Source organism: Amblyomma mixtum, chromosome 3 (genome assembly GCF_055824585.1).
Source record: "Amblyomma mixtum isolate Tamu chromosome 3, ASM5582458v1, whole genome shotgun sequence".
In the NCBI taxonomy this organism is placed as follows: domain Eukaryota; kingdom Metazoa; phylum Arthropoda; class Arachnida; order Ixodida; family Ixodidae; genus Amblyomma; species Amblyomma mixtum.
This window is the reverse complement of record NC_143014.1, coordinates 43,009,468-43,024,438: the sequence shown is the minus strand read 5'-3', so window position 1 is coordinate 43,024,438 and position 14,971 is coordinate 43,009,468. Positions and strand designations below refer to the sequence as shown.

Sequence of the window (14,971 nt, the reverse complement as noted above, 5' to 3'; positions counted from 1 at the left end):
ACATAAGCAGTGGTGGGAATGCTGTGCCAGTTGCACTAAGCTGTGTTGCTTCATTAAGCCTGCTATGTGCTGTTACAAATTACAGGTTTTCGTAAAATTGTGTCAAACTACAATTAGAGTAATTGCAGTCAATGCCAGGTGGTGGTCACACTGCCTTATGCATGAAGATGGCTTGTTGGTTTATTTGATCGATATGCTGAAAATGATAGCTGACAAAATGAAGTCTAATACCCCTGTCACACGGGCACTGTAAAGGTACTTTGAACTAAAGCTCCATTACGCTACCAAAGGAGCACTACTTCAAGGGAGTTCGCCCGTGCTACACGGTCGCGGAACGACCTTGGAAAAACGATTTTAGTGCCCTCATCGGTGAAAACTGGATTAAAATTGCAGACTTCAGTGCACATGAGAATATAGCAGTGTCACATATTTTCATAAAAAAACTTGTTTTATATCAATATTATGCTCAATCAACGCGAGGCTCAGGGCGCTCGGGGCCGAGCCATGCCGGGCCGGTCTGCCAGCTCTGATGCCAGCCGCCGGCGACTGAAAAACGCGCTATAGTATTGTTTGTTGACGTTCTAGCAAGCCCAGGGATAGATGCATGTCAAAATTGCATCATTTCTGACGATCGTTGGCTAATACCGAGTTGCACGTAACAAGAAAATTTCATCCCACAGCCGCTTCGGTGCTGCTGCTACTTGGTGTGGTTCGCCTGCCGTCTGCTAATCCGTTTCTGAAGGCGTCGTGGAAATCGAACATATCTTTTATTATGGGACGAGTTCGCAGTCTGGTCAAGCAATGTGAATAGTAGGCCTTTTATTATAGCACAGGCGACTTCCGAAGCGCTGTGAGCTGCGCCTTCGACGCGAAATCAAGTAGGCCTAGCGACGACTACGGCAGCCGGGACCAGCGCGCAGTTCGTCGCCCGGCGTTGCCGCAGCCGGCGTCGTTGCCAAAAGATCCTCTTTTGCACAGGTATATTGTCGTTGCTCGAATCTAGGAAGCATCCTCTCTGGTACATGGCTGTTTTGTACTTTCTTGTGCGAACGTGAAGTACTCCGAGCATGCCGGCCGGCCGGCCAGCCTGGATCCCGTCTGCCGGCGTCATAAAAACGAGCTAAAGTGTGTTCTTGACTTAAATAATAAACCCTGGGATGAGAAATGTGAAAATAATGTCATTTTTGAGGATCGCTGACCAATACTGAGCTGCTGCTAAAGGTAACGACTGCGATACAAGCAAACTTCTTTCCACAACCACCCCGCAGCTGCCGCTTGCATGACGTTGGGGTCCGGCTCGCCTGGCGCTCGCTCGCTTCGCTGCCGAAGGCGTCGCGGAAATTGACCATATTATTACTTTATTGTGAGATGATGCTGTTGACAGTAGAGCGATGTGTGGAGTAGGCCTTTTATTATAGCTTAGGCGACTTCCGAAGCGCCGGCCGCTGCGGTTTCGATCCGAAAGAGGCTATAGGCCTAGCGACGACCACGGCAGCCAGGCAGTAGCAGAGCTCGTCGCCCGGAGCACCCGCGAGCGGTGCCGTTGCCGAAAGCTCGCAACATAAGCAGGCATGCTTTGTCGCTGCTCGAGCAGACTTTCTGATAACAAGGCAATCTTGTCTTTTCTTGGGATATTTGTACACGATCACAAGCAGCGCTGAGGCACCGCTACACGGCGGCGAAGTGTGACAGCGGTTGGGGCGGAGCTTGGGTAGAGCGGCGCTTGTAAATCCGGGACGAGAGTATGGCGTGGTGAAACCGCCACAAAACAAATGACCTTATATTTTAAAAGACCAATAATTTTACGAAGCAAATTTCAGAAAAGAATATCGATCGTTTCTTATCCCAATTTATTTTTGCTGCTAACTTACTGGGAGAGAGAGTACTCCCTTGCAGCCTCAAAGGACAAACTCGAGCTGCCTTGATTCGAAGTTCCTTTGAACTAGGTGTCCTTAGGCGCGTCCGTGTGGCAGCGCGCGTTCTCCCTTGGAGTAATGGAGCTTTAGCTCAAAGTACCTTTACAGTGCCCGTGTGACAGGGGTATTAGTTTACACTTGCTGACTTTCTACTTGCTGTTTGTACGTGGGGTACACACATTAACCTAGGTGGCGCTGCCAGCTTTTTCGGAAACGAACACCACGAATGTACATGAAAAAAATAAGAACTGTTTAAAGACCCATTTGAGTGCAATGCCTTGTTTATGCCAGTCTCGTGTTCTTGATCCATATCCTTTTGTTCAAGAGGTTGTGCCTTTTCCTCTCACTTCACATACCTACTCTTTGACTCCTTTATTTGTCACTCTTCCATTCCACCCCCTTTTGGCATTAGAGGTCTAGCTTAGTTGATCAGCCTTCTGGAAGAGCAAACTACGGCTGTGCAGTATCAGGTGTTCAGTTGCACCTGTTGCTAATTGCGCACATGCTATTTTTTCATGGTAAGGCTATATATGTTCAAGTTGCAATTTTTCTTCCATGGTTGTGAAACATGCTATGCTGAATCTCTCTAGGTATTCACTTTGCTCACCGTTAGCTCTTGGCTTTTGGCTGCTGGCTCCCAAATTTTCAGTTCTTTGTGAGCCTCAATCGCTTTCTGCCATGTCCTGGCTAGTGCCCTGGGTTTTGACTTATCGGGACTTTAATGTGTCCTGTGTCTCCTTGTGACGCGTCACTGTATGTGCCGCCAAGGCATCATGTCTCTCACCCACCCCATATCACCTCACCAGGCTTGAGGAGTTTGAAGTATGAACTTTTCACTTTTCTCCTCTGCGCTTTCCTCTTTGCTTGCTGTTGTTTACGGCCACATTTTGTAATACATGGGTATTGGGAAGAAAAAACATCCACATGCTTGCTGTCTTAAAGGTGCACTGAAGAGGAATCTGAACTCGTCTTTTTGCCGCGGGAACTCAATCTACACGTTCCTAGCATTCTTAGAAACTGCGACTTATTGCCCTGTGTGGCCGATTTCCCTAATTAAATCGAATTAACGCCTGGCTCCCGCCTTTTTTTTAAAATTCTCCCTCGTACGGTGGGCGGAGTCGACCAACGCGGGGAATGCCTTTCAGCCAGCTCCGTGGAGGCTTTGCTTTCGCTTCATTTTGTTTTTTAGGTTTCCGCGAATAAATAGTTTCATTTGCACATAATATAATCGCAAAATAAGCCTGCAGAAATAAAAATACGTGCTGACTATTTGCTTCTACGGACTACTACGTATTACTCCGCCGATGGCAGAGCGGCAAGCCGCCACGGGACTGGCTGAAAGGCACTACCCGCGTTGGTCGACTCCGCCCATCGTACGAGGGAGAATTAAAAAAAAAAGGCGGGAGCCGGGCGTTAATCCGATTTAATTAGGGAAATCGGCCACACAGGGCAATAAGTCGAAGTTTCTAAGAATGCTCGGAACGTGTAGATTGAGTTCCCGCGGCAAAAAGACGAGTTCAGATTTCTCTTCAGTGCACCTTTAAGTGATAAAGAGGCAATGGAGGCAGAATGCATTTTGGCAGATGCATAGAAAGATTGCTTCTTTGAAATATAAGAAGCTGAGAAATCTCATTGCTACTGGCACGTGGAAAGCTTCATTTGTTGGCCAATTTTATTTTGTTGTGGTCAATTTTTGTCTGTGGAGTTTGGTTTTTTGCACATTTTGTGCTGTGTAGTTCTTGTGTTTGCACGCTTGTAAGAAGAATCTATATGTATGCATTCACGTGTGTAGCTTAATTCTCAGCTGTTGCATTCTGCTACAAGACATGAGGAAGCTGCTACAAAATTGACTTTTTGCCTTCTACAAAGCCTGTTCCAAAATGCCTGTGGCTATTCCCACCACTTAGCAACACTGACAGTTGGCATAATAACAAATCTTTTAATTCAAGGAGATTTCTTAGCCTTTGCATTGAACAACGCTGAACCTTAGCCTAAAGGTTAAATATGGGATGGCCTCAGCATCATATCGTGATACTTTAGTAATCTCTGTGATGTTTTTAAATAAGTGCCTTAATCTGGGCTTACTGGGGCAGCTCAGCAGATGTGACATTCTACTGCACAGCGCAGAGCCACAGGTCTGATATGTGGATGCAGTGGCCGCAAGTCAACATGGACAGAATGAGTTTTTCATGCATGTTAAGCGGGTACACTGGTCTTAGACCTATTTTCCTTACTTTTAGTCCAATCCCAATGGAACTGTACCACCTTGCTCAGTTTATTATACTGATTTCAACAATGAAATTACCTTTCTCATAAATTAGTCAGTTCCCAAGATACTTAATTTTAATTAGTCATTCATTAGTACCTCGGTGAAAAAAAACTGCTCAATAAAAAATCATTTTTAATCCATGGCTACATAGTATGGTGAGTAAAGAGTGTAATAATCAAAACCACTTTACCCTCATTAGTAATTTTACTGCACTTGGAATATCAATGTTCAAGGTGTGAATGTAATGTATCGATAAACTTTGCGAAATTATAAATTTTTAAAGTGCGATTCAACAGATCTGCTTCGATTATTGCACACACTGTGCCTTCAGCTTCCCTTAGCAAACAATATGACTGCTCTATCTGTCCTAGATGTTGAGATATCGACATACTAAGACAGCCAGATGTCCAAAATTTCCATGCCATTAATTTGTTTGCTCCTGCATAAATTCAGCCCACATGATGATCTTAATGGGGAATGATGATCTTAATTTAATATTATGGTCAAAATGTTGATTTCCTGAAGGAAAAAATTGGTCAAGTTGGAAAATAATAGCTGGAGATTCCACAAGTGTCATTTTTTGAACATCGATTTTTTGGTCATTTTTTGGTCTCAAAGGCAGTGTCCCCCCTTAAAGGACCAACAATCGACAGTAGATTTTTTTACATAGAGTCCTATGGGAAACAAACCAAATGGTCTCATATTGTTCATCTTATCCGCGAATTTGTCTTGCTTCTTACTTTACCATGGTGAAAATGACCGTTTTCTGGAGAATTCAGCACGTTTTTTTCTGTTAAAGCTATTGCGTTCAGAATCTATTGCAATGCCACTCTGCGGGCGCTGGGCCTTGAGCTGCCTCAATGCGGACCACGTTGTTCTCGTGCTGAAGAAGCTCCCTGGAAAAACACACCCTTGCTCCTTTTTTCTATGGGTGCCTTGTCTCTTATCACTTTTGAGTGATGAGTAACACCATTATGATGAGATAGAATAACTGTACTGCACACAGTCTTACAGCACTGCTACCTGGCAGCAACATGATCTTTGCCTTGATTGCAGAGGCTTCGAAAGCCCACGCCGCGCACTTACGCTCCCATTGTGCTGATGACTGTTCGGACGGAAAGTTTCTCAAAGTTCGCTTCAGGCTGTGCATCGTATTCTCCCTACTGTTCGCCATGGTTCCCAGATGAGGTTTGCCCGGGTTTGCTGAGAATGGGAGCTTAAAGCATTTCGTGCTTGAAAATTGTTTACCCTCAAGAGGAGGGATGCAAGCCAGTAATGACTGCACTGTGTGGCCCTTTTCAGTATGACCGAGCTGTGGATTTTCTCAACATGGGTGGTCTGCTGGCCATTGCACCGGACTTGAACTCCACCTCAGACACTGTTCGTGAGCTAGTGGCATTCACTCTTGGCTCAGCATTGCAGGGGTGAGTTGGCATGTTTGTAGCAGCAGGTCTGGCTTATTCATGAAGGTCTGATTTTTGTGCTAGGTTCATGATATGTTTATGCTATGGTGTATGAAAGTTTCAGCAATTTAAATAGAGGTTTAAGCACTGTGCTATTCTCTACACTCTTAGAAAAAAAGGTAGTGAAAACGTAGTAACGGATGCTGTTACAACCTTTTTTTAACCCCTACTACCTATGTACTATGTTGCTACGACCTTGTTACTACTGGAAAGAAAATTAAGTAGTAACAAGGTAGTAACTTCTGCTGTTACTACTTTTATTGGCAGTTACTACACTTGTACTACCTCATTATAACCCTGGTAGTATCCATTACTACCTTGATCTGGAAATGGATGATCGGAATATGCACATGTACGTATACTAACATTCCCGGTGACATTGCTACTCAATGCCCCATGTTTTTATATAATGAAAAGGGTTTCCTAATTGGCAGCAAATCTAACAAAATTGCCAGTGCTGTTTTTTGTTTTCAATACAATATACGCAGCGCGTATGTGTTCCACTCTTTAGTTTGATTTAATTGCACTTTTTCACCAACCCCAAGCTATTGTGCCTGACTTGTGCTCATTTTTCCTTCTGGTTTACTACAAGATGCACGAAAATGGGTGTTGAGTTTCTGATGTCATGTTCATGCACTCCTTGTGACACATTAGAAAGTCACCACGAAGTCAGGTATTCATGTCTTTCGACAATAAAAACTCAGCAGAGACTCTTTTTCGTTAACACAGAAGATTTCCTTATGTCATTGGCCATCAGCCACTGAAAGGTCCTTCTCAACAACATTGTTGTCCCGTGCGAGAATGTAGATGCTGCTGCTACATTTACATGCAATGAAAAGAACAAGAAACAACTGTGGCTGCACATATCACGGCACATAAGTAGACAAGTTAACGTCTGGTGGCGTGGCGTAGTGGTTAGCGTGGTAGGATAGAAAGTATGTAGAAACATCTTCAACATAGAAAGTCAAAGGTCCGCGGTTCGAATCCTCCTGAAAGCAGGGATTTTTTTTCTTTTTTGTTTTTGCTCTAGTTTTTTTTTGCTCTTATTTTGCACTATTACTATCTTATATGCATACGATTCTAATGTCAAAAGTCATTAGATTATTTCTTAAGGTGTTTTCTCTCGAGAGGTAGTAAATGTTACTACCTCGCAGTTACTACGTACAGTTACTGAGAGGTAGTAAACGTTACTACCTTGCAGTTACTACGTACAGTTACTACCTAGGTAGTCATATATGTGACAGTCGTTACTACCCTAAAATGTAGTAACCTCAACTACCTTTTTTTTAGAGTGTAGGTCAGGGGTTCTCAAACTTTTTTGCTTGGAGGAACCCCAAAAGCCTTCAATAAGTTCCAGGGAACCCCCCCCCCCGCTTTCACTTACCAGCAATGTTGTCGAGTGCATTTTTGCAAAGGGAAAGTTGCAGAGGTTAAATGTTTATTGCACAGATTAATACAAATACTAATGTGATGGGTGGTACTGCTTCCCTTTTGAGACCAAGTCAAAGCGTGGCTCAGTAGCACTCAGAGCCAGTCTCATATCAGCTGCCGGGTCAGGGCCGGTGAGGGTTCTCGCGGAACACAAGAAGACAGCCCGCGGAACCCAGTTTGAGAACCCCTGCTCTAGGTCATTGTTTGAGTTATTGGAATCGGGTACTCGAGTAATGTTATTTCAAGGAATGTCATGATATCTTCGGATAAAAATAAAGAATTCTGGTATTCATAGCATATCTGCCCAGTTTTCTATGAAAAGACCATGTGACCATTTTGTGTAAGGCTTTCCAACCACCTTTTGAATAAGTGCCAGTGTAGTGTAACATGCAAGTCTGCTCCCACTACATACAAATTTCTCACTTGTAGTGGAAGAGACATTGTTATTTCTAAAGCATATTGTTGGCTTTCTTTATTGTTGTACTGCTAGAAGCATTTCTTTACTCATGATCCAGGCATTTTTGCCAAAAACGTTACGACTGTGGCATGCTGTTTCCCCTTAAATCACGGAAAGGATCAGTTTTTTTTTTTTTTTTTTGTGAACTGCTGTATATAAGATGTTTCTAAGAGCCAACCTCAAGCATTTTTTCACGCTTACTACGGAAATAGAGTAGTCATAATGCAATTTTAGCACTGAATGCACGAGGCAGTAAGTCATAGTGACACGCCGTGTGATGGCTCAGTTTCTGGGTTTGCAGAAAATTTTGCATAAAGTGGCTCGCGAGGCTAGCCAGTAGATGAAAACATTTCGGGTACATGACTTCTGATCTATTTTGTGAGCGAAATTCATTTTTCTTTTTGTGAGTGATTTCAGCGAAGAAGCTGATGCTTCATCATCACCTATACATTGATACAGTTCAGTGAGAGCCTGGCAGGAGTTGTTGAACAGAAAAGGGTGTTGTAGGATACATCTCTTCCTCATTACAAGTCTTCGCATCTCAGAAATAGTGCATTGCCAGAAAAGGAATTTCTGCTAACTAGTCTGATTTTTGCCTAGTAATGCGAAGTGACTGAATACTTACTGAAGTGGTTCAGTTGAGCAACACTGCTGAAACACGTCGCTCTGCTGCCAAGTCTCATTGCCTTGTGTGGGTGAACCAGCAGCAGTGATATTTCTATGTCGCATAGTGAAGAATATCGCACTTCAGTCTGTGCTTTACTGATGTATTTATTGGTTTTTATTGTTTTGTTCACTTTTGAGTCATGGTCATGCATATTTGCACGGATTTTAGCATTTAAGAAACCAAACAAGATTTAAAAAGCAAACAGGTGTCATGGCTACCATATTGTCTACAGATTATGTTTTTGTGTGGACTTCATTATTGCAGCATCAAGTTACGAATTGCCAGTACTTGATTGCTTTCATTAGCGGAATGATGCAAAGTAATGAGTGTAGGAAAAATTTACGAGTGCTGCCATTTATGTGGAACACTTCAAGGATGCCGTGACAAAACGAAATTCTTGTTTTATGCAAGTGGTACCACTTGTGGACTAAGCATATGTGACAGACAAAACTTCATATCTGGCGGCCTTGGGCTTCTGTGGTGCTCTTTATTTTGTGCGGATCCTTAGACCTCCATTTCCCTGTTCGCACGTGGCTTGGCCTAGTCGCGCCAACATAGCTGCAGGGGGCCTCCATTTTGGGCAGGAGGAGGAGGAGTAAAGAACTTTTATTGTCCAACAAATGCATTCCCCCACCCCCCTCGGCATTAGGCAGGAGGCTCCGCTTTAGATGCTGGCAGGGAGGTGTTGTGTCCCGGCGGCCTCTTCAGCCAGTCGAACGAGGCGGAGCTGTAGCTCAGGGTCCGAACTATGCAGCAGGGTCTCCCAGGATTCTTTAGAGCAGATATTTAGCGCCCTCTCAGGAGAATTTGGGCAATCTCAGATTATTTGGTTGAGGGACCCTCTCAACCCGCAGTGTGAACACTCGTCTGATCTCGTCTCCGGGAACGTACAGTTCGCCAGGATCGAGTGTGGAAATGTGTATGTTTGGAGTTGTCTCCACTTGGCTGCCTGCATATTATTTAATGATGAGTCTGGTGGGGTTACCAGCCTATGTTCCAATCTGTAATGTTGAGTTATTTCCCCTTATTTTGCCATGAGTTCACCGCTCCCTAGCCCGAAGGGGTCCTCATTAGACCCGTGGTATAAACTTCGAGCTAGCTCATGAGCCGCATCGTTGTCGGGGGCGGCGGCATGCCCTGGTGTTCAGATCAACATAATTTTTCTTGCAATTTGTCGCTGGTGGAGAATCTTCGCCGCTGCGGACGAGATTCTGCTTGCACTACAATTTTGGATGGCAGTTTTGCTGTCGCTTGTGATAAAATTTGCTTCCATGCTGACGCAAGCCAATGCTACCGCAGCTTCCTCCACCACTGCAATGGAACGCGCCCTTAGGGAGGCAGCCGTAACGGCATTTCCACGGCCATCTACTACCGTGACTACCGCTCGTTCGTCATGGCCGCCAATGGCCTCCACATATGCTATCTGCTCCGAGGCCATCTCACTATACTGGAGACTAATGGCCTCCGCTCTTTTCTCTCTTCTGATCTTATTGTGCTCGGGGTGCATATTCTTAGGTAAAGGAGGGATGGTTAGCCACCTCCTGATTCCCTCCTTAATTTCTGCCTTCGGGTGGGGCCCCTGTTCGGATTGATTCCTACATTAGCTAGGATAGTCCTACCCGTTAAAGCATCTTGCGCCTTTAGTGCATTTCAAGCCTAACTAGTCATTTTCACCAAAAATTGCCTAAGAAATTTGGTGATTTTGGTACATTTTTTGGGAATTAATGTGGCGGTTAAAGGGTTAATAAGAAAGTGAGGAGACCCTTTTTAAAGTTTTAGCACTGTTAGGTTGGCTGTACTCAACGACAGCCGGCCAAGCATCAGCTAGGGTGGTCTCCCCTTAATTACAGCCATGGTTTTTACTGCCTCTGTTACTCCAAGGCTACAACCGTCCATGTTGCTGCTTTTGGGGGCGCTGTCAACGGGTGCGAGAAGCATGAACGCGTGCTGACTGCTGGGCTACGAACCCTCCTTGCCTCTGTATCTTCTGTGGTTCTGTTGGCGAGTGTGAGATAAGATCACTAGTGCGAGATACAAACACAGCAAGATAAAAGCACAAACGCTTGCCGGATCGCTACCAGTCACTTGTCATCATCATCATCAGCCTGACCACGGCCACTACAGGGCAAAGGCCTCTACCATGTCTCTCCAATTAACATTGTCCTTTGCCAGGTGCTACTACGTTATCTAGTGAGGCTAGCTTAGCAGTGCTGTTTGAAGAATTAGCGGGTGTTAAATGGGATGTCATAGGGCTTAGTGAGGTTCGGAGGACAGATGAGGCGTATACAGTGCTAAAGGGCGGGCATGTACTATGCTATCGTGGATTAGCAGACAGACGAAAACTAGGTGTCGGATTCGTCATCAATCAGGATATAGCTGGCAACATAGAGGAGTTTTATAGTATTAACGAGAGGGTGGCAGCTATTGAAATTAGGCTTAATAAGAGGTACAAGCTAAAGGTGGTGCAGGCCTGTGCGCCTACATCAAGCCATGATGAGCAGTCACTTGTCTAGTGTGGCAAAGCCCGCCGCCTGCCATCTGAACGGGCACTGATTGGCACCGGGAGGTTCAGTAGATCGTTATGGCAAACTGCATTCGATATATAAAGTAAAAATTACATGCGTTTGTTAAAAATATTTATAAAGAGTTTGATGTAGCCAGTAATTCGTAATATCCACATTATATCCAGGCTTGACAGTATTTGTGACATTAATTTGTGACCACTACTTGTCATATCACTTCTTTTTGCCACGGCCCCGCCGCGGTGGCTCAGTGGTTATGGTGCTCGGCTGCAGACCCGAAAGACGCGGGTTCGATCCCGGCCGCGGCGGTTAAATTTCTTTGGAGGAGAAATTCTAGAGGCCCGTGTACTGTGCGATGTCAGTGCACGTTAAAGAACCCCAGGTGGTTGAAATTTCCGGAGCCCTCCACTACGGCGTCTCTCATAGCCTTAGTTGCTTTGGGACGTTAAACCCCATAAACCTAAAACCTATTGGTGACATTAAGAGATGGTTACAGAAGAAAAGAAACAAACTGAAAAGCACTTCAACACAACAGTAGTGCTGATACAGTAATAGGCATTTCACTGAGAACAACACTTTTTATCCTTATAACGAACCCTCTTTAACAAAACAGTGCTTTGAGTACTGTCAGGGCGGCCCCCTTTTTTCAAGTTTCGAACTGTGCCGCACTGCATGCAGGCACCACCTGACGATGCGGACACTGGTCTCGACATCAGCAATGCATTTTCAGGTGGTGCCCACATTGTCAGTGTGGCGGTCTCAACACCAGGAATACATAGTCAGGTGGTGCCCACATGTAGTGTGGTACGGCTCGAAACTGGAGGAAGGGTGGCTGCGTTTGTCCCTGATAGTACATCAGAGAAAAAGATCCCAAATGCTTTTACGAACAGGCAGGTATATTTTGTGCCAGGTACATTTTGTTCTTTAAGTGATTATGAGGCATTGAATTTTCAACAGACCTGCATTCAGTGTCGGTGCTGATCCTGAAGTGTAGACACTCTGTTTATTCAAAAACCTGTTCATAACGGTGCTCAGGAACCCAAAGGTGCAGAAGACGGTACTTGGTCATGGACTTTTGCCTCAGCTGCTGCGCCTTGTAGCATTGGACCAATCAACACGAGTGCGGCTACGATGCCTGTTTGCACTGTCCTGCCTAGTGCGCCAGCTCCCTGAGGCCCAGGAGGCCCTTCTGCACCATGGTGGCCTGACTGTGCTGGCAGGCCTTTTCACTTCGTCAAGCGGCTCACCTAAGTTGCAGCTCAAGGCAGTTACCCTTCTGCATGACCTCATTGTTGAGCAGGTGAGAACACTGCCTAGGTTGCTTTGTGTTGACAGTGGCCTGGCCTCTGATCAGTGTGCTCTAGACACTTCAGTTGTTGCAGGCAGCCTTGTGCACAGCCCTGCAAAATTTGAGTTTGTCACAGGCCCAGCTTACACCAACATGTCATGAAATGAAAACCCCTGACAAACTCCACATGACAGATGGCTGAGGGCCATTCATGTACTGGCACTACCTCATGCTTTTTCGCTGTAATTCTTACCATGAGGCATTTAATTAATATTTTCAAGAGCACGCAGAGGCACTGTAATGTGAGTGCAGTGGTCTCTTTTCCAATCATACACACAGCAAGGGGCAGTGTGGGAAGCTGTCATTGTACCCTTGCTAGTGCTATCTTTGCGTGCACCTCCATTGGTGCTTTTTTACTACATTCACTGAGGTGGCTTTGTGGCTTTGGTGCTCAGCTATTACACCTAAGATAGCAGGATCGTATCCTGGCTGTGGTGGCTATATTTTGATGGCGGCAGAATGCAAAAACATCTCTGCGCTATGGTACCGTATTTACTCGCATAATAGGCGCACTTTTTTTCCAGAAAATCCGGCTCAAAGTTCGGGGTGCGCCTATTACGCGGGGTAAAATTTCCGGAAATTTTTCGACTCGCAGAATTGAACACACCGCGTAAACGCACTCGTGTACGGGCCGCACCCCGTTTTCGCGAAGAAAATGTTAAAAAAAAAAGTCCGTGTAAGGGCCGCACCGAAACTTTCGGAATGCACGCGCCGAGGCCTCCGCGATCGGCTCCGGCTGCGCGCAACGGGCGCTTGATCGCGGAGGCCACACACGCGCACAGGAGCTTCCAGACGCCACCCACGGAGGGCGCCCAAGGCCAAGCTCATCTAGAGTTCCTGTATATGCTCCCGCAGGGAGCAGAGTTGCGCGAAGGTCCGCCATCATGTTCCAAGCTGTGCGGGAAAGCCACTTCTCGTACATACAGGGGCTGCGTAGCTCGCTGTGTAGGGCGCTTGGGCTTTTTTTTTTTTCTCCTTTAAATAGATTGACTTGATGGCAAGTTTCTAAACGTAACGCTGAAAACTAATCTGTGATTTGCCCAGGGTGTGCATACAGCACGAAAAAAAAATCGCCAAAGGTTAACAGCAAATCGTAATCATGACAAACTGACGAAAAAAGACTGGAAACGGCCTGCGAGATTTTTTTTTTCTTTCTGGAACTAGTAATTTCAGAAGAACAAGCAGTTCCGTTCCAGATGAGACAGCGTCTGTCCCATCCTGTCTTCCTGTGTGCACGTCTTAAGAACAAAAAGAGTACAGCGATGAATTACTTTTTTTCACAACTAGCACCGCCGCGTGTTCAGTACGAGTTATGCGCGGTAAATACGAAAACGCATCTCTCTAGAACCACATTAAAATAATTGTGCAACTTGTTGTAGGCAAGCAGACTAAAGCAACGGGAATGCATTGAACGAGGCGAGTCTGACATAACGAAAACATTAACACTCAATTGCTTGCCCAACACATTTCACAAAATGTACCCCGTTGCCAAATGCAGTGATAGTTCGGATCTTTAAAGGACCTTGAAAGTACTCTTACACGTAGATCTTATTTAACTTTCCTCATTTTTTATCGAAAAGCATTATCGTTTCACCTTAGTTATTAAATTGCAATAGTTGTTGATTACTGTGGTAGGTTTTCGTGCCTGCTTCATCCTTATTGCTCGGAAAAACTAATTTAATGTTCCGCTTTGCATTTTTGTACTCCTTCTTCGTAGATTCGGCTTAGTTCGCAGTATCAAAACATTTCGCGACTCCTGGATTTTTTTAAAGCCGGGGTTATAGGCTGATTTGCTGTCTTCTAGCTGAAATTATTCGCGGCATCAAGATTTGCGACACTTGTTTACATGCCATTTTTGCCTATCCTATCGTCACATCTCTCACTTAATTCTTTTTTAGATAGTTTTTAAGGGCATTTTTACTAAGAACAATACTTTATAGCGTAGGCAGACAAATGGTTTAGGGGGGTTTAACTGCCCAAAGCGACTCAGGCTATGACAGGGAACAATGCATGGCCTCTAGAATTTCGGCTCCATCGAAATTCGACAGCCGCGGCCGGGATCGAACCCGTGTCATTCGGGTCAGCAGCCGAGAGCTATATCCACTAAGCCACCGCAGTGGCTGCATAGGCAAATTAAATGTTTATGCAGGTGAGACTGGCATCGAAATATAGCAAAACTTTGCATGGAATTTGCTTCTTGAACATTCATTGTCCCTTATATTTCACCTCGAACCATCACTACAGAAGGCTCGAAGCAGCAGTAGAGTAAGCAAAGCCTGCCCTAGTGAAGGGCCAAAGAGTTGCAGATGCAGACTGTAAATTCTGCACAATTTTAATGCAGTGATATGCTACAAATACTGCTTCGAGGGACAGGTATAGGCTCAAACTAGTATCCCTAAAAGGACACTAAGTGAAAGATGTAAACAAACAAGATTTTCGTTGCCTGTTTCTTATTTGATAATGTGTGTAAGTTAGAAAAAAAACTAGTGATTTGTTCAAGGTAAACAAATGTCGACAGATGAAAAATGTTTTTACCAATACAATTCTGATTTCATTGCCGAAACAGGCAAATGTTGGTTGTGATGGCACTGGTAGATCGTGAAACATGTTAGAAATTTTTATTTATTAGTCAGTACTGTAAGCCTTTCAAAGCCGCAAACAGGAGAGGTTCATTCTCAAGAGCCACTTGAGGCGTCGACGCACTTCGGCCGCCGACCTTCCACATGGCACTGCGTAAAACGCTTTACCGTTTCCCGTGCGATTGCTGCAGTTTGGCGCACTGCACCCAGTCATAGCTCACGAGTGCATCCGTCACTGCCACTTCAGAACACCAAACCTGACGCCACAGGTGTGCACGGAAAACAAATGAATGTAGCCGACAGCGCGGGCTGACATGAG

General features: G+C 45.0%; 1 protein-coding gene across 4 annotated transcripts in view; it reads left to right on the top strand.

Annotated features, from left to right (window-relative positions):
- Sil1 (Sil1 nucleotide exchange factor) overlaps positions 1–14,971 on the top strand; it is a 41,703-nt gene that overhangs the window by 10,341 nt on the left and 16,391 nt on the right. For all 4 annotated transcript variants that reach the window (XM_089578914.1, XM_089578915.1, XM_089578916.1 and 1 more), the window contains exons 5-6: positions 5,488–5,609; positions 11,761–12,025. In XM_089578914.1, the coding sequence (XP_089435040.1) occupies positions 5,488–5,609; positions 11,761–12,025 (387 nt within the window). The remainder of the gene's footprint in view (positions 1–5,487; positions 5,610–11,760; positions 12,026–14,971) is intronic.